General features: G+C 37.0%; 1 protein-coding gene across 10 annotated transcripts in view; it reads right to left on the bottom strand.

Annotated features, from left to right (window-relative positions):
* SLC38A9 (solute carrier family 38 member 9) overlaps positions 1 to 18,110 on the bottom strand; it is an 84,115-nt gene extending 66,005 nt beyond the window's left edge. For 3 of the 10 annotated variants that reach the window (XM_045060739.1, XM_045060740.1, XM_045060738.1), the window contains exons 1-3: positions 17,955 to 18,099; positions 17,020 to 17,119; positions 4,169 to 4,315 (exon numbers count right to left, since the gene is read on the bottom strand). Coding sequence is in view for 3 of the 10 variants with exons in the window: in XM_006927734.4 (XP_006927796.1) it covers positions 4,169 to 4,281 (113 nt within the window). In the remaining 7 variants the exon portion in view is untranslated. Of the gene's footprint in view, positions 1 to 1,516; positions 2,163 to 4,168; positions 4,316 to 17,019; positions 17,120 to 17,954 lie in introns of those variants that run through there. The other 7 variants (XM_023256675.2, XM_003980967.5, XR_890395.4 and 4 more) reach the window with 3 other exon arrangements.
* Positions 18,111 to 18,969: the final 859 nt, after the last annotated feature.

The following is an 18,969-nucleotide window of genomic DNA, read 5'->3' on the forward strand; positions in this document are numbered from 1 at the left end:
GCCACCCAGATGCCCTAGAATGCTGCTTATTTTAAATATCTACTTCTACTCCACTGGCTTACCAGACCTCTTGCAATGTTATCAATTACAAAAATCTAACTTTTAGGTTATGCTTTTGTATTTCCAGGTTTGCCATATTAAAATGCAAATAGCCATAGAAAGATAATAGACTAAATCTCTGACACATTAGATTGCTTTCCATTAAAATACCAAACAGAGAACAGATCCCTACAAGAACAGGACAGATAAGTACTGGTAAAAAGGGCTAAGGAAAAGTATGGTTTACCAAGCATTGCCTAAAAGAAAACTCCTGAGTGAATTCTTGCCCTGGGGAACACAGGGCATTCAGAGAAGAGCATGAAAGCTCTAGGCCCTAGGAAAAATGGAAAAGGAAATATTGGTAGAAGAAAACTGAAAAAGGAGAGCTCAAAACAAATTAACCACTTCACAATTTGGTTTCAGGCTGGCTGGATTGTTCAACTCCCAAAGGGCATAATCCCAGAGTCGCAGCACAGTATGAAGCAATCCTGAATACCAGCTCTATCTTTGGGTTCCAGAAAGTCTGGGAAAAGCAGGAAAACAATCTCTTAGATGAGTGATTGCCAATGGAATATATCACATATGGCATAGGAGATTTCTAAACCTTTCTGTCCCTCCACCCACATTCCTAACTCCACCCCAAACCAGGTGAAAACTGAAGGGGGAGGAGAGGTGTGTAGAGAGAAAAGTGTACACATGTAGTCTGTAGCCTGCAGATGTTCCTCAAATGATCCAAATGGTAATGCCATGTATTCCTACTCTATGGTGACATGCTTCCTCTGCCATCTGACTAATTAGATCCCACTTCCACCAATGTGATTGGTGAATCAGTTTTAAGAACTCTTTTGAACTGATACATGATTTTGCTTGCCACCTAGTGGAGATAAAATTAATCACAAGCTGAACTGAGGCTAAGTAATCTAAAAGTATCCAATAGTTGTTTGCTATACTCTGACAGCCTAACATAGTTTCCCAAAGGGTGGCTACATGTAAGGATTTTTAGGTGGCACAAGGATGAATGCTATCTTAACTACTTAATATTTACCTTAATGCACGTTAGAATAAAGTATAAACAATACTTAAAACACATGATTTCACAAACATGCACAGATGAGGGTAAATTAAGCCTAATTTTAAAAAGTATAGATTTTAAAAATATATCTAAATTATATTACACAGGTAATACTATAATGGGACACCATCAAAACTATACAGTGACTCAAAAATGACCAATGTTTTAGAAATAGTTGTCTAAGCTGGTTCTTCTGATAGAAGATAACTTCCCTCAGTATGTCTATTTTTTATGCATATAAGTAATATAATCTTGTTATAGAAATAACAAAGTTTTTAGGTACTCCTACTTTTTTTCTCATCAAATAATAGTTTGTTTTTTTAAAGAGAAATTATTTCACAGGGAAATTATCATTCATTACTGCTAAGTCTCTATAAATATTTGCCTTCCTTAAAACATGCTTACCTATGTAGTTATCCCATGATTGTCAATAGTTGATTCTTTCTCATTTTGACAAGTTTTATTACAGAAAATATATTTCCATTTAATCTACACAGTTAAACAAATTCTCACAGAACTGTCTGAACTCCTGCCAACTTACTGCAATGGAATGCACTTTAATGACCTATGTTCTATTGTCACAGTGGTCAATTATCATAGAATTTAGAGGTTTTAAGAACATCGTGAGCATTCAATAAGCATTCATGAATTCTTGTATTCACTTGATGTTGGAATAAACAAGTGAAAATTGTAAGACTCTGATGGCTCTCTGATGGCTACTATATTTCTCATAAGAAAATTTTCACATTGCCATCTGTAGTTTCAAGAAAGACTGAAGAACTAAGTATCTGGATAATAGAAATAGGATTATCAAGACTAGTTTAAACCAATCCTCCTCTATCTCCTGGATTGGAACCTATTGCCACAGTCAACAAAATTAAAATCCTGTTGGCAAGGAATAGGTAGGGTGGTTGAATAGTTGTTGGGTATTTACCACACAGCATCTGCCACACCGCCCACCTCCTAACTTTCTCTCTGAGGAGGCAACCACTCTTACAGTTTACTACTTACTCTTCCAGAGTCACTTATACATATTGTATCATATACAGTTTTTTTAATTTATTTTTACCCAAACTATGGTACTCTATACACACTATTCTTCATTTTTTTGATTTAACAAAGTAAGTTGAAGACTTGTTCCATTTTAATATGTAATAAAGCCACTTCTTTCTTTTTAATGGGGGAAAAATATTCCATTGTATCAATATGCCAAAATTTATTTATTCAGTCCTGTAAAAAAAGACATTTTGATGGTTTTAAATATTTTACTATTATTATAAAATAATGCATTAAACAACCTTGTACATATATTATTTGACATCGTGAGTTCATGCTTACAAGTAGTGAAATTCCTGGGCCATATAAACTTTGGAATTGGCTGCTGGCATTTTGGGGCTGGGGGAAACACTAAATTATGGACTAAAATTAAAGAGCATGACATTGTATTATTGTATTTTAGAATCCTTCCACTGAGTGCAAATTATGCTTTTTCATTATATGTCATATTTTACCAATTCTAACATATATACATTTCTAAAATATGAATGCATCTCATAATCCCATAGACCTTTTAATCACTGTCAGCCAGGTGGCAGTCATAAAAGTAATTATTCCTGATGGTATGACAGGTAACTGTAATTCCTGGTCACTTCACTCATCAAACCATTTAAGGACCATTTAAGAAGAAATATAAACGATGATATTGCCAGAAAACCTTTGGTGACACCTTCTGGAAAGATCAGGAAAGTGCAAGCATCAAAACTAAAAGAAGGTGTCAGTGATTTGAAACAAAATTCTTTCAACAAATACTACATTATTAAAGTTCTTTTTTTTTTTTTTTAACGTTTATTTATTTTTGAGACATAGAGAGACAGAGCATGAACGGGGGAGGGTCAGAGAGAGAGGGAGACACAGAATCTGAAACAGGCTCCAGGCTCTGAGCCATCAGCACAGAGGCCCATGCGGGGCTGGAACGCACGGACGGTGAGATCATGACCTGAGCCGAAGTCGGACGCTCAACCGACTGAGCCACCCAGGCGCCCCGACATTATTAATGTTCTTAATGTTACAAAGGACAATTGTGTGTGGGAGGGGAAAAAACCAATTCTGATGACACCAAATTATAAAACTGATCGCAAAGAATCAGATTCGAAATGTGAAGCATTAGTAATATCTTACCTGATACATTTTGCTTATATTTTCATTTTTATAATTGCATAAGAGATATATGATAAAATAACCAAAAATAAAAAAATAAGCTCAAGAATTCTTTCGGTAAATTAAAAAAAAAAAACATTCTCAGTCCTAAGAGACTATTACATCTGATGTACTGGTAGCAGTTTATCTTAGTATTGTATTACCAAAAAAAAAAGAACAGTTCAACTCATAATCAGCATGTCAGATTTGAAAAAAATACTCTGAATCTTACTTTAGATCCCTCAGTAGTATTTTAAAGTTCCTATCATGCAAATTTTGCACATGTAAATATTACTCATATATTTTTTCTTTTCTTCCATTACATTTTCTTACTAGAATACTATTCATCTTTGCCTATTTTGTAAACAGCCACTTTACTGAATTCTCTATTTATAATAATTTTTCAGTGAATTCTTTTGGGCTTTCAAGGTATGCAATGAAACAAAATTTAAACTCAAATTATCTTAAACTATCTGCTGGAATTTAAACTGAGTGAAGATAAAGACTATTTAATTTTACTGTTTTATCTCCAGCACTTAGCATATTACCTTGTACAAAGCAGGTAATCAAAATATATTTGTTAAATGAATTACATAAATGCATCTCACTGTAAATCTCACCCCAACCCCTCCCACAACATAGATGGTAAGCTGAGTCAAAAAAATCGGATACAAAAGAGGAAATAGTATTCATATTTTTTCTCTCCCACATACAAACATACAGATGCTATTAAGAAACTGGATATTTTATATTCAAAGGATTGGATATTTTATATTCAAAGCTATACATTTTTGTTATATAATTGGATCTAGTTTAACAAAACCTTAATTGTGAAATAAATGTTTTATTTTAAACACTTACCTTTTGGATCTTAGATCTGATGAATCGAACTGGATATTCATAGGTCCAGGATTTATTTCATGATCTACTTCAGGGATGAGAAGATGCCTAGAATCACTATCCATATTTGCCATTTTTCTTAGCCTCTAAGCACGGATGAAGTCAGTCCTATATAAATCAGAATGGATAAAAAATTAAAAATTATTTTGCTACTAGTAAGTAATACATTTGCATGTATAAAGATACTGGAAAGGGGCGCCTGGGTGGCGCCGTCAGTTAAGTGTCCGACTTCAGCCAGGTCACGATCTCGCGGTCCGTGAGTTCGAGCCCTGCGTCAGGCTCTGGGCTGATGGCTCAGAGCCTGGAGCCTGTTTCCGATTCTGTGTCTCCCTCTCTCTCTGCCCCTCCCCGTTCATGCTCTCTCTCTGTCCCAAAAATAAATAAACATTGAAAAAAAAATAAAAAAAAAATAAAGATACTGGAAAAATATAGGAGTTTGCTGATGATACCTTACTTAATGAGGTATATGCCTAAAATATTTTATCAGAAATTTGCTAAGTTGAAATGGAGTTACTGTTTATTTTTCAGATTAACTAAAAATAAGTGGAACAATCCATTTCCGGTAATAAAACAGATTAGCCTATTTGGGCCCATTTTCCTGCAGAAAGCAATTTAAATTATTGCATAAAATACAGAAAACCTCTTTTGAAAAGCATCAAAAATAATGATGAAAAACAGCTCAAGAAAATGCTTCTGTCCAGAGAGTATTCGTTGTACCAGGAGAAAAAGGACTGAGGTTTTCAAGGCATGTGAAGTATTAGAGAAATAGAAGATAAAACCTATGATTCACCCAAAGTAAGGAATGACGTAGTAAGACACCATCTCTTCTATTTCCAATAACACAGCTGGGAGTACAAAGAGCTTTACCATCAAATTAGGGATTAACAAGCAGTAAGAGTGTCTCACTCCCTCACAATGGAACTACAAACAAGATTTCTTGACAGTGCCACAGGCAGTGTGTATGTGCACACGCACAAGCATGCATCTTCAGAGGGGGAAGTGTTATATACCACAAACTGTGCTTCATGTGGATTTGCAAGGAGGTCAAAACACTTAAAGCTGTGAATATAATTTAAAGTTAACCTGCCTAATAGGGCTTCTAAGTAACTGCTAGAAACAAATGTAAATCTTTTATGGGAGGACACAACTTAATCGTATGCCTCAAAGAAGACCTGCTAATAATCTTTCAAAGACAATGAACAGCACACAGTCAAAAATAACCTAGTATGCAAAGAAATAAAGGACTATTCATAAGAACCAGAAGAAACAGCATAGATTCATAAAGACTTCAACTTTAGGGGTTCTGAAAACAAGATCAGAAAACAATTATGCTACCTATTTTTATATATAAGACAAAGTAGATATATATACAGTGGAATATTACTCAGCCCCCCAGAAATGAAATCTTGCCATTTGCAAACACATGGTTGGATCTACAGAGAGTAATGTTAAGCAATATAAGCCAGTCTGAGGAAGACAAATATTTTACGATATCACTCATATGTGCAATTTAAGAAACAAAATAGCAAACAAAGGGAAAAAAGTGACAAAACAAAAAACAGCCTCTTTTTTAAAAATTTATTTACTTTTGAGAGACAGAGAGGGAGAGAGAAAGAGGTAGAGACAGAGGAAGAGCGAAAATCCCAAGAAGTTCCCACGCTTAGCATAAGAGCCCGAACGAGGCAGGGCTCCTTCTCAGGAACTGTGAGATCATGACCTGAGCCACAATCAAGAGTCAGAGGCTTAAGTGACTGACACACCCAGCTACCCCAGCTGACTCAACTGTAGACAACACACAGACGGTTACCAGAGGGGAGGTGGGCAAGAGGATGGGTGAAACAGGTGATGGGAATTAAAGAATATATTTATCTTAATGAGCATTGAGTTAAATACGAAATTGTTGAATCACTATATTGTACAACTGAAACTAATACAATGCTGTAAGTTAACTATACTGGAATTAAAATTTAAAAATAAACAATAAAATAAAACAAAGAAAAAAAGAAGATTGTAAGCACAATGTCTTCCTCATCATAGAAACTAAATTCAAGAGGGTTTCTTCCTTCTATTGTCAACTTGCTAATAAGAATTTTTTATTTAAGGGGTGCCTGGGTGGCTCAGTCAGTTAAGCATCTGACTTGACTTGATCTCACCATTCGTGAGTTCCAGTCCTGCATCAGGCTCTGTGCTGACAGCTGAGAGCCTGGATGGAGCCTGCTTCTGATTCTGTGCCCCCCTCACTCTTTGCCCCTCCCCATTCACTCTCCCTATATCAAAAATAATCATTAAAAAAAAAAGTTCAAAACTAATGAACTAGAAGATAAATCGGAAGAAACTATCCAGAAGGGCAGAGAGAGAAAAAAACAGACAGAAAATGTGGAAGATGGGTTAAGAGACATGTGAGAAAGAATAAGAAGGTCTAACATGCATGAAATTGGAGAAACAGAGAGAAAGGAAATAACAGAGGTAATATTTGAAGAGATAAAGGCTGAGAATTTTCCAGAATTCATAAAAGATAACAAGAAATTTAACAAATCCCATGCAGAATTCATAAACAATCTTATCATAAGACTGGGAAAAAAAGAATTAAAATTCCAGACCAAAGGGAAAAAAAGTCAAGTGGTCTCACAGTGTTCTAAGGTCCTTGTATTGTCCAGATCAACACTGTACTTTGAATGCATGTTGTAATTTTAAAGGTAACTACTAAAATAGAAAACAGTATATAACTTAAAATCTAGTACAGTAGGAAAAGAGAATGATAAAAAAAATTGCAGACCTAAACAAAGGCAAGAAAGAAGAAAAACATAAAAGAGGTAGGACAAGTAGAAAACATAAAGTAGGTAAGATCTTCCCATTCTTTCTTAAACCCATGCTAATCAGGCTATCTTCCCCATCACTACACAGAAAGTGTTCTACAGTACCAATGACCTATACCCACTGGTCATTTTTTTAGTCTTTAATTTACTTGCCCTATCAGAAATAAGTCCCATAAGGGATCACTCTCCTCCTTAATAAACTAGATTCACTAGGGCTCCAGGTTTTCTCTATATCTCACTGGTCCCTCCTCCTTCTGTCTCATTTACTATTTGCTTCTTATGTCCCAGAATTCTTAAAACTGCAGAATCCCAAGGTTTTCTTCTCTGTATGCCTTCAGTTTACAGGTAGTTACCTAATCTCATGTAACATCACTTATGTCATATAATACAGCAGCCACTAGTCACTTGTAGCTATTTATATTAATTTAAATGGTTATTAATATTAGTATTATTAATATTAATTTATAGTAACACAGATTTATATTAATTACAATTAATTTTTTATTACAATTAAATTTTTTAAAATTCAGTATCTGAGTTACACTAACCACATTTGAAGTGCTCAATAGTCACATGTGGCTAGTGGCTACCGTATTGCATAGCTATAAAACATTTCCATCATTGTACAAAGTTCTATTGATCTAGACAATGACCACTTCCATGTTAACATTTCTAACCAGAATTCCTCTCCTTGTATATCAGACTTGTATATCTAACTGCCTACTTAACAGGCTTTTTAAAAATTAATATAACTGACAACACTGTATTAGTTTTAGATGAATAACAATGATTTGATATATGCATACATACTTCTTAACATCTTTATTTGGATATACAGACAACTAGTATGTCCAAAACTGAACTTTTAATTTTTTCCCAAAAAACTACCCCACCCATTGTTTTCCTGATTTCAATTGATGGCATCTCCATTCTTCCAGTTAATCAGGCCAAAATCCTTCAAATTTCCCATGACTTCTTTTCTCAGTGTACATTCAATCTATTAGGAAAATAGTGTTGGCTCTCTCTTCAAGTATATCCAGGATCTGACCACCATCATTTGTTACCAAGATTTCTACAACAGTTTCCTAATGGAGCTCCCTGCTTCTACCCTTATCCCTTTACAGTCTCTGTACATAGAAGGGAGAGTTGTAGAGTGATACAGTAAGGCATTTGATCCCACCCAACTGGTTTTTATCACTGGGGGAAGTGCTATTAGACCAAGTGGGTAAATTTGGGATGCCGAACATCCTACAATGAACAAGATACCTCCTACAATAAAGAATTATCCAGCCCAAAATGTCGAAAGTTCTGACGTTGAGAAATCCTGCTCTGGGGGGTAAAAGAAGAGGTTGTGATAGGGAGGGACTATAGAGGACCTTATATGGTGATGGCAAATCCTATTGTTCAACTTGATTCTGGTTATATGGCCATTTGCTCTACAATTAGACATGCATTAAGCACTTTTCTGTACGGATGCTGTATTTCACAAACAAGCACACACACACAACAGCAAACTCCGTAAAGTGAAATAAATAGGCTTTAACATTTAAAGGCATGTGCTTTACCTTTATTCCTCAACTATAAGTTATTATGATTATTCTCACTTTATAAATAAGGATACAAGGCACAGAGAAGTTAACCAATTACAAAATTAATAGGTAGGGGGAAGAGTTAGAATTCAAACCCAGGCAGTGTAAGCTCAGAGCCTGTACTCTTTGTCACTATGCTGTGCTTCTTTCTTGTTCTTTGCCCTTTCTCTGTCTTCTTTCATTTTCTTCTGTTTCTTATTACCAGATGACTTAACAAGTAAAGTTTTATTGGTGCTGTATTTGTTTAATGGAGTCCTATGTCTGCTGTTGTTATTTTTCTAAATATATATGTATGACAGAGTAGAAAGAAAACATGGTTTTTGAGTAAGCAATCCTTAGCTGTCACTCACTACCTATGTAATTTAAGATTAACCATTTAACTGCCATGAATCTATTTTCTCATGTGTAAAATTGAAACAATAACATCTACCTCACTAGTGTGGTTGAAAACTACATGAACTAATGAATATTATACTTAATACTTTGTAATGGGAAACTAAATGTTCCAACACATTATTATTCCTCTCTGAAAATAAATGACAAAACTTGTGTTTTTACATATGCAGCCTCTTGAGGTTTTCTTCTAAGTGAAAAATTCTGCAGTAATGAGGTAGAGAGAAGTAGGCAAATGTTGTCAAATGCTACTAATAAGTTTGACATGGATGTTGGCAACATATTCTATTCCCAGAATATGTGCATTTTCTTTCCTCTGTCTTTTCTTTCCATTTCTCTCTTCTGCTCTCCTGCCCAGCATTTAAGACAAAGCTCTCATTAACTTATTAGTCTTACTAGAGACAAACAAATGTTGAAGAAGTACCTTACATAATGGTGGTTTTTCAAAAAAAGAGAAATCAAAATACTATCATCTCCAATCATAAAAGACTTTATTTCTGTATCTTCCTATACAGAGTACACAAGTAAAAATGATTATTTTAAGATGAGACAACTAAAATACTGAGTAATGGCAAACTCTGAACAATATATGCATTCAAAACTTCTCAGTGAGCCTCTACAATGTACTTAGGTACCAAGGGAAAAAAAATTTTTAATTTTTTTTTTAAAATATTTTTTTAAAGTTTTTTATTTATTTTTGAGACAGAGACAGACAGAGCATGAGCAGGGGAGGGGCAGAGAGAGAGGGAGACACAGAATCTGAAGCAAGCTCCAGGCTCTGAGCTGTCAGCACAGAGCCTGACACGGGGCTTGAACTCACAGACTGTGAGATTATGACCTGAGCTGAAGTCGGATGCTTAACCGACTGAGCCACCCAGGCACCCCAAAAATTTTTAATTTTTTAAAATGATTTATTTTTGAGAGAGATAAATACAGAGAACAAGCAGGGGAAGAGCAGAGGGAGAAGGAGACAGAATCTGAAGCAAGCTCCAGGCTCTGAGCTGTCAGCACAGAGCCTGATATGGGGCTTGAACTCACAAACTGTGAAACCATGACCGGGGCCAAAGTCAGACACAACGGACTGAGCTACCCTGGCACCCCTAAATTTTAACTCATGGTTCCCATCCTCAATAAACTTAAAAAATATTATCCAGCTCAATAGAAGTCTAGAAATTAGGCAACTTATCCTAAATCACTTACATAATAAAACCTAGTAAGATGTTAATTACCATTCTGATTTTCAGTTCATTATTTCACTTCTAATTAAATTTACACCAATTGCTGGTCCTAGCTTCCAATTTAGCTTTGTAATATATCAGTGCAAGATTTTTAAAAAATGTTTATTTATTTATTTTGAGAGAGAGGGGGATAGAGAGCAAGGAGGGGAGGGGCAGAGAGAGAGAGGGAGAGAGAGAATCCCAAGAAGGTTCCGCATTGTTAGCATGGGGCCCAACGCAGGACTTGAACCCACAAACCAATGAGATCATGACCTGAGCTGAAACAAAGAGTTGGATTCTTAACCAACTGAGCCACACAGGCACCCTGCAGTTCATCATTTCACTTCTAATTAAAATCTACACCAATTGTTGGCCCTAGCTCCCAAATTAGCTTTGCAATAGATCAGTGCAAGATTTATTTTTTTTTTATGGCAAAAAGTTTACTTGACTGTTTAAAACACAGATTCACAATTTACATATTTGGATGTGAAGCATCAGAAATGATCCTGAATATCAAGTGTACATTATTCAGTGGTAATTGTTATTAAAATTTCATTAAGATGAAAGTAACTGAGACAAAGTAATTTCACCAAAACAGAGTTAGTTGAGAAGCAAAAACACAAACTTAATCTTTCAGTTCCTTCCTTTACATAATAAAACGAATTAATAATTCAGTTGACTTGGTTGGTTTAAAATTTTAAAACTAATAAGCAGTAGTTTTCAAGATTACTTTGAACCACTAATTATAAAACTAGGAGTAATAGTCCTAACAAATTTCCTTAATTTAAAACTGCAGTGACAAATTAACTTGAAAAAGTTGTTCCCTGGATATAGAGAGAAGATATCCTATATAATATATCAATGAAGAATACATACTGAATTAAAGTGGACATAGGTATTAAAAACTTGGGAAAGAGGGGCGCCTGGGTGGCGCAGTCGGTTAAGCCTCCGACTTCAGCCAGGTCACGATCTCGCGGTCCGTGAGTTCGAGCCCCGCGTCGGGCTCTGGGCTGATGGCTCAGAGCCTGGAGCCTGTTTCCGATTCTGTGTCTCCCTCTCTCTCTGCCCCTCGCCCATTCACGCTCTGTCTCTCTCTGTCCCAAAAATAAATAAACGTTGAAAAAAAAATTAAAAAAAAAAAAAAAAACCTTGGGAAAGAAATAAAGCTATTGTAGAGAAGTTATGTCATGTATTGGTTTGATATGATTTAAAATCTACGCGTTTACAATCTAAGTAAACTTGTTTTAATCCATCCCTTTATGACAAAGAAAAAAAAAGTTTTAGAAGTAAAGTCATTTTGATAGAATAATGAAGTAATTGTGTCAGGATGTCATCATCTTGTCTGTTTTCACTGGTAAGAACTCAGTAGCTCAGCTGCTTATCAATAAAAACCTATGAGGAAGCAACTATGGCATGGGGACATCTGTACTGTAAAAAGCAAGTATGTAAGGACTATCAATGTTTCCTATAGACAAGGCAGTTCTTTGCTGATCTAAAAGAGCTCTCCAAATACCTGGGGGCAATTAGCTCCTGCTGAGGTAAAGGCCACTCTTATCTGTAGTGGCAAAAGCCTGGTACAGCAGTGCCGAAAATCATCTTGCCCATTAACAGGGACAATGACCCTCTTTAGCAATGCGCTTTAACAGGAGACTTTAACTTTTGCGCAGGTAGAAGGACATTAGCTCTGGTTGACTAAGCTGTCTTTCCCAAGTACCAACTCCAAAGGGTATACCTTAACTAAATTTGGACTTTATTCCTTTCATGCCCCCCTTGTCTTTTTTTTTTTTAATTTTTTTTTTCCAACGTTTTTATTTATTTTTGGGACAGAGAGAGACAGAGCATGAACGGGGGAGGGGCAGAGAGAGAGGGAGACACAGAATCGGAAACAGGCTCCAGGCTCTGAGCCATCAGCCCAGAGCCCGACGCGGGGCTCGAACTCACGGACCGCGAGATCGTGACCTGGCTGAAGTCGGACGCTTAACCGACTGCGCCACCCAGGCGCCCCTCATGCCCCCCTTGTCTTGAACAACAGGGTGATAGTCTATCATTGATTTGGAGTATGTAATTTCTTTATTGGCTTATTAAGAGACATTATCCTGTATACTATTGGCTTGTGAAATTCCCACAGTGAATCTATCTTAAACAAACCCCTGGCAGATACAATCTCAGTCACAGCATTAATTTGCCTCCTGAAAAAAACCAAGTTATTAGCTTTACAGAACTTTTAAAACATTCTCTCAAATTTAAAAATTCAATATTTTAAGAATTGAAAAGATGATTGTCAGACAACTAGTATCCTTTTATTGAAAAGAATATAAGAACTGGGGGCGGGGGTGTCTGGATGGCTCAGTCAGCTGAGCATCTTGATTTCAGCTCAGGTCATTAAGCCAGGGTCATGGGATCAGTTTTAAAACTGAGAAAAACACACCCCATGTTGGGCTCCATGCTGAGCATGAAATTTGCTAAAAATTCTCTTTTTGCCCCCTCCCCTGCTTGTGGTCTCTCTCTCTAAACAAACAAAAAACAGGGGGAAATTCATTCAAGAAAATCTAAGGCACATAAAAAATTTTCTAAAAATCTATAAATTCATTTGTGTAAACATTTAAAAGCATGCCAGGTACTGCTTAACTCTGTACAGAAATTTGCTGTTATTTCTGAACTTAATAAAACTAAGCTTAATGAAATCTGTATACAGTGGGAGAAAAGTGATCAATAGAAATGCTAAGAAATGCTAGAGAAAAAAATTTAATGTTGATAAGGAAACATAACCTTATTGCTCCTCAATCTCCAAAAACTGATAAAATTATCTTCAGAAAGCATTGCCAGGGTATTCCTTTATTTGAATTATATACAATGGTTAATTTGGGGCATGGCCTACTCTGATTTATTAAGTAAAGTGTGGTAGTTGAAAGCTCATGTCATACTCCCTGGATTTGAATCTTGGCTCTGCTAAGATTGGGCAACTTATTTAAATTCCCTAAGACTCACTGGTGTGGGGGATAATAAAAGTACTAGTCTTACAGAGTTGGAGATTTAATGAGATAATGTACGTAACGTACCTTGCTCACAATGAGTATTCAAGAAATAATAACTATCATTTTATTTTTTGGCTTTTTAAAAGTAACTAACAAAATTCAACACTATATCTTGGCTTAACTTAGTGGCCTGAATAAAATCAGCTGACATATCTACATGCCTTTAGTATAAAGTAAGTAAACTCAGTAAGGTAAGAAAGATAAAGAAGTTGAGCTTTGAAGGATTACTGAACTGTCACAAAGAGAACAGACCTAAAGGAAATAATTAATTTCTGAAGAAGAAAACTAGGTGTCACTTTGGAGAAAAACTGAGAAAAAGACACACCAATAAGTAAGTAATGGGAGTTGGAACTAACCTTTATTTACTGAACACCTACTACTGGCCTAAGTTTTAAATGTTTAATTGCAACTAATCCTTAGATTTTGGGAAGATGTATATATAACCTTCAAATTATAAAAAAAAGAAAGTGAAGCTCAGAAATAACTTGTCCTGTATTACTTGGCTAATGAAGCCATAGCTGGGATGGAAACCAGGTTACTTTGGTCCCATATGTTATTTCCAGTATACTGCAATGTCTGCCTGAACTTAATGTTTTTTGTTTTTAAAGTTTATTTATTTTGAGAGAGAGAGCATGAACGGGGTAGGGAGGGAGGGAGAGAGAGAGGGAGGGTAGGAGAGGGTAGGGAGGGTAGGAGAGAGACAGAATTCCAAGCAGGCTCTGTGCTGCCAGAATAGAAACCAAAGAGGGGCTCGAACTCACTAACTGTGGGCTCATGACATGAGATGTAATCAATAATTGGTCACTTAACCAACTGAGCCACCTAGGTGTCCCTCAACTTAATGTTTTTAACCAATACTTTCTGCGGTATTGGTTCCTATGCTAAACTGAAAATGAAGTTGAGTTTAGGAAGAGAGGATTCTTGTAACTCCTGGAGATAATACTTTTGCTAAGATTAAATGTTAGGAAACCCAGAATGAGAAAAATCTAATGTTTATTTATTTTGGGGGGGGGGGGGAAGGGCAGAGAGAGAGAGAGAGAGAGACAGAGACAGAGACAGAACCAGAAGTAGGATCCAGGGTCTGAGCTGTCAGCAAAGAGCCTGATGTGGGTCTCCAACTCAGGAACCGTGAGATCATGACCTGGGCCAAAATCAGATACTCAACCGACTGAGCCACCCAAGCGCCACTAGAATGAGAAAAATCTAGAAAGATCCTTTGATTTCAGTCAGTCTTACCAAAAAAAGAAAATCAAAGTTAAGGAACACACAAGGGGCATACAAGATTTGATATAAAGGTTCCAGTTTAATCACTTACGTCTATTTGTTCTAAACAAATCTGAAATTTTGTGGCATTGTCAAATTAGCTCTTTATTCCAAACAAGCAGAAAATTGATATCTCAAGGATCTAGTCCCTAGTGCTTTTCAATAAAAGATATAATAATATTCAAGTAAATACCAAGAATTGTAAGGAAATTGGTAATTTTCAGTTGCCTCAATTAGTCAATTAGCTTGAACTTCAAATATCCCAACAATGTTATTTCAAAAGAAATGTAATGCCTTTTTGAAAGTCTTGATAAGTAGAACTACTAGGTATTCTGAAGTTTGATAAATTAGGTTGAGAGGTAAATTAGCAATCCACAGCTAATATTATAATAACACAGAATAGTGCTATCAATGATTAACTGAAATGTTAAATAGCTCTATACCATCAATTTGCCATAGACCTAACACTGATAATAGGGAGCAAAACATGCAAAATGACATATACAGATATATTCACTTCCAATATCTCACTCAGTCCTTTGAGTTTGAAAACAAGGTTCCAGGGGTGCCTGTGTGACTCAGTCAGTTACACTGTCCAGCTCTTGATTTTGGCTCACGTCATGATCTGTTTTGGGAGTTCCAGCCAGGTCAGACTCTATCCTGACCATGCATTCTCCCTCTCTACCCCTCCCCAGCATGTGCACTCTCCCTCTCTCTCTCAAAATAAATAAACTTAAAAATAAAATAAAATAAAAGTCCCAGAAGAAAGGCTATTAATGTCAAAGCTAAGTGATTTAATGAGTCCCTAATCATGGACTTTAAAATTGGTTTCAGTATGGGGTCTCAATAGGAAAATAACAGTTTACTGACCTGCTTGCTGATGCCTGTGCTGAAAAATACTTTTCTCCATAAAAAGGACATAGGAAGTAACCAAAGAAAGTTTATATGACACTATTTTCAAAAGGTATTGACTATATCAGTACATTTCAAAGGATGTCAGCTTTTTCCACACTAGGCTCAGAAATGTCCTTTCACAATTCTTTGCAAAAGGATGGCTATAGTATCTGGCCAAGAGGCTAGGATCAATCTGTAATAGTACCCACTCATTTTTGCCCAAAGAAATGTAGAGGTGACCCCTGAATAAAGCAGGTGTTGGGCTGCTGACACCGACTTCCCTCCCGCCCCTAGTTGAAAATGCACATGTTAACTTGTGACTCCCCCAAAACTTTACTAATAACCCCTTTTGACTGGAAGCCTTACTGATAACATAGTTAACACATATTTTGTATGTTGTATGTATTATATACTGTATTCTTACAATAAAATAAGCTAGAGAAAACAAAATGTTATTAAGAAAATCTTAAGGAAAATACACTTATAGTATTATACTGTAAAAAATTCATGTCTGAGTGGACCTGTACAATTCAAACCTGTGTTATTTAAGAGTCAATAGTATTGTGGACCCATTCACTATACAATATTTATATGTTCCTCCTCAGAGACTGAAAATTAGTACTAATACCTCTGCATATGGTAGTTTCAGATACTGTAATTACACTTCAGTTTAACAGAGCAAGCATGGAAAATTTTTTTTTTTCTGTAAGAGGCCAGATAACATTTTAGGTTTTCTGAGCCACATGATCTCAGCAGGTACTCAACTATGTCCTTTTGCACGGAAGACAATATACAAATGAGTGAGCATGCCTGTGTTCTAATAAAACTTTATAAAAAATAAATACATCTGGTGGCAATGGTCATAGCAATGCTTATAGTTTACCCACCTCTGTATTGCCAATATAAAAGCCAATGGAACCATATCATAAAAAAAGGCAGCCTGGTTAAATAAGTTATTTTGTGTATATGTGTTTTCCTCTATGTAAGTCTGTACCTGCTATAAAAAGTCCAGTAACAAACTTATCTAAACTTCTTCTGTATGAATCAGTTAATGGTCAGTCAATAAGAACTGTAATGCTTCAATTCTGATGTGACTATTGAAACATGTTTCCAAACTGATCGATAAATGCTTCAAAAGATGTTAAATTTGACAGTGCTGGAGGGCAATGTAGTCTAATAAAAGAAATTAGCAGCCAGAGCAATGCAATTGCACCAAAGAACCCACAATGGGAACACTAAATGCTTTCAAGTTATGTTTAGGCAATAAGAAAGAACGCTGATGGAGAAGTAAAATTTAAGTGTATTATAAAATGCAGGCCTAGTAGAAGTTTTTATCCTCCTAATGATTTTTTTTTAAGTTTTATGATATCTCCTTTTCAAAAAAATACTATAAATTATTATTTTATTTTGTAATTCAGGTTGGTATTCCCATGCTGTTTACCCTTTACTGTAAATATTTAGGGTATTGTCAATTAGCATACTATTTTTATATAACTGAGATATTCAGCATTTAAGATAGAAAGAAAAAATCTAACGCTACAGTTCTCAGAGCTCAAGTGGGCATACATTGAGAAAGGAAAGGTGACATCTTAATTTACTACCAACCTTTTATATTACTATGAAGTTTGTAGAGATTTTTCTTCAACTTAAGACAAGGGTTTCTTTGACCTATTGAGAAGTTTCAAAATGTTCCCTTCAGGGATTTCTTGTTATTTTGCATATGTCAGCATTAAAAAGAAAAAAGGAGAAGCAACAGGTTACAATTTGCTGATCTACTGATCTCAGCAATAGATTAAAGCACTGCTTGACAGTCCTGAAAATTAGGTTTTAGTCAAGTTGGCCATTAATTGTTTATTTGGTGGTAAGGGAGGCAGTTCCTCCAGCTTGATGGACCTTGGTTTCCTCATCTGTAGAGTGAGGAGAACCTGCTTGACTAGTTACTCTAAAAGGCCTCTTCCAGCTCTATTATTCTAAGACAGCTAAGATGTCAAGCCACCTACTATCAAGGCACCGTGTCTCACATTTGAGCTGAGGAAAAGTGTGGCAAGGATTTAACTGTTTCGGCCCCCAACCCATTTGTGGTCCTCGCTCAAGGCACAAGGGTGTTTCTTCCCTGATCTGCTTTCTCCAACTCTTCCCTACTCGGGACAGGGAAAGGCTTTCCCACTGCCGCAATAACCCCAATTCTCCCCCTCACCCGGGTGTTTACCTACAGTCACCCTGCCTTGCCTTAAGGCTCAAGCAGGCACCGACTCCCCACAGCCCCTCGAATTCTCTCAGCCCCCATCGGATGGGAGTCACCAGAGCCCAGAGAGGAGCGCGCGTCTCCCCTCCGGGGTGGTCTCCTCTGTCCCGACTTTGGCCTCAACGCTCCCCCAAGAAGCAACTGTTTGGGCGCATTTCACCAAAGAACTTCCCCGATGACAGCCGGCTCTTCAGCAAGCTCAGCGGTTCCCGCCGCTTCCCCTCTGTTCCTCCCACCCTCCACTCCCCGCTCCCTCCCGAGGGGTGACTTTGAAAAACTAGGGAACTAGGCCTACCTGCACCGGCCAAGCCCTCAATCTGGGAAAAATGGGCGAGAAAACGGAGACCCTTTACTAAATCCACTCAACTTGAGGCAGGAGGGGTTCTCCTCCCCTGGACAGGAAGAGACAACAGCCTCGGCCGCGGGGACCGGCGGGGGATGGAGTTCTGAGCGCACTGAGCCAGGCGCCGCTGCCAAACCTCCCGCCCCTGAGGACTACAACTCCCAGAGGTCTCTGCGAGAGCCAACGCGCCTTTCGCCGCAGAGCACAGCCCCACTCCCGGCTTTAGGAGGTGGGGCGGTCAAGATACGCAAATCTCGTCTCCTCTGCTGCCTGCTGTTGGTTCCTGTGTGGGATGCTTCCCTGACGTTTAAAGGCATCGAGGATGAGGAACGCCATATCCTGCAGTCTTTACACTTCCAGAGGTCACATAGGAAAGGGCTGACCTCCCATTATCAGTCTCTTTTCACAGGCCCTTCTGGCTAGTGTTCTGTACTGTCGTCACGTGCTTGAATCCCACGGACAACAAGGAAAACTGGTTTGAAAAATGTTGGGGTGGCACTCTCACTCCCATGTCTGGACACTTAGGTTTTTGTTGTTTGCGTTTGTTTTCTTTTATTATTTTAATGCGTTGACGAATTTGTCTCCATGCTAAAAGAGGGGCTTTGGAGGTATATTTTAGCACCGTCTCCGCATCCCTAGTAGTTTCTCCCAAAGCCACCTCAAATAAACCTATAATCTAAGTAAAATGAGTGTGCATGTTGTAACATGTCAGTCCAATCAAAGTCCCCTGGAAAGCATATAGCATCACCTACGCCATTACATAGGAAGCTAGTAGCATCTTTTTCTCTTTTAAGAAAACAACCATAAAAACAAAAACAATAAAAAACCCACAAGTGCATTGTAATGTGATAATCCAAAGTAACAAATCCAAATTTAAAAGCTGATACTGAGTGCCAAGCATTTTACATATAATACCTCTTTAAATCTCCACCATGATTCTAGAAATGTATATTATCCCTATTTTACA

The sequence above is a fragment of the Felis catus genome, chromosome A1, assembly GCF_018350175.1.
Source record: "Felis catus isolate Fca126 chromosome A1, F.catus_Fca126_mat1.0, whole genome shotgun sequence".
Lineage (NCBI taxonomy): Eukaryota > Metazoa > Chordata > Mammalia > Carnivora > Felidae > Felis > Felis catus.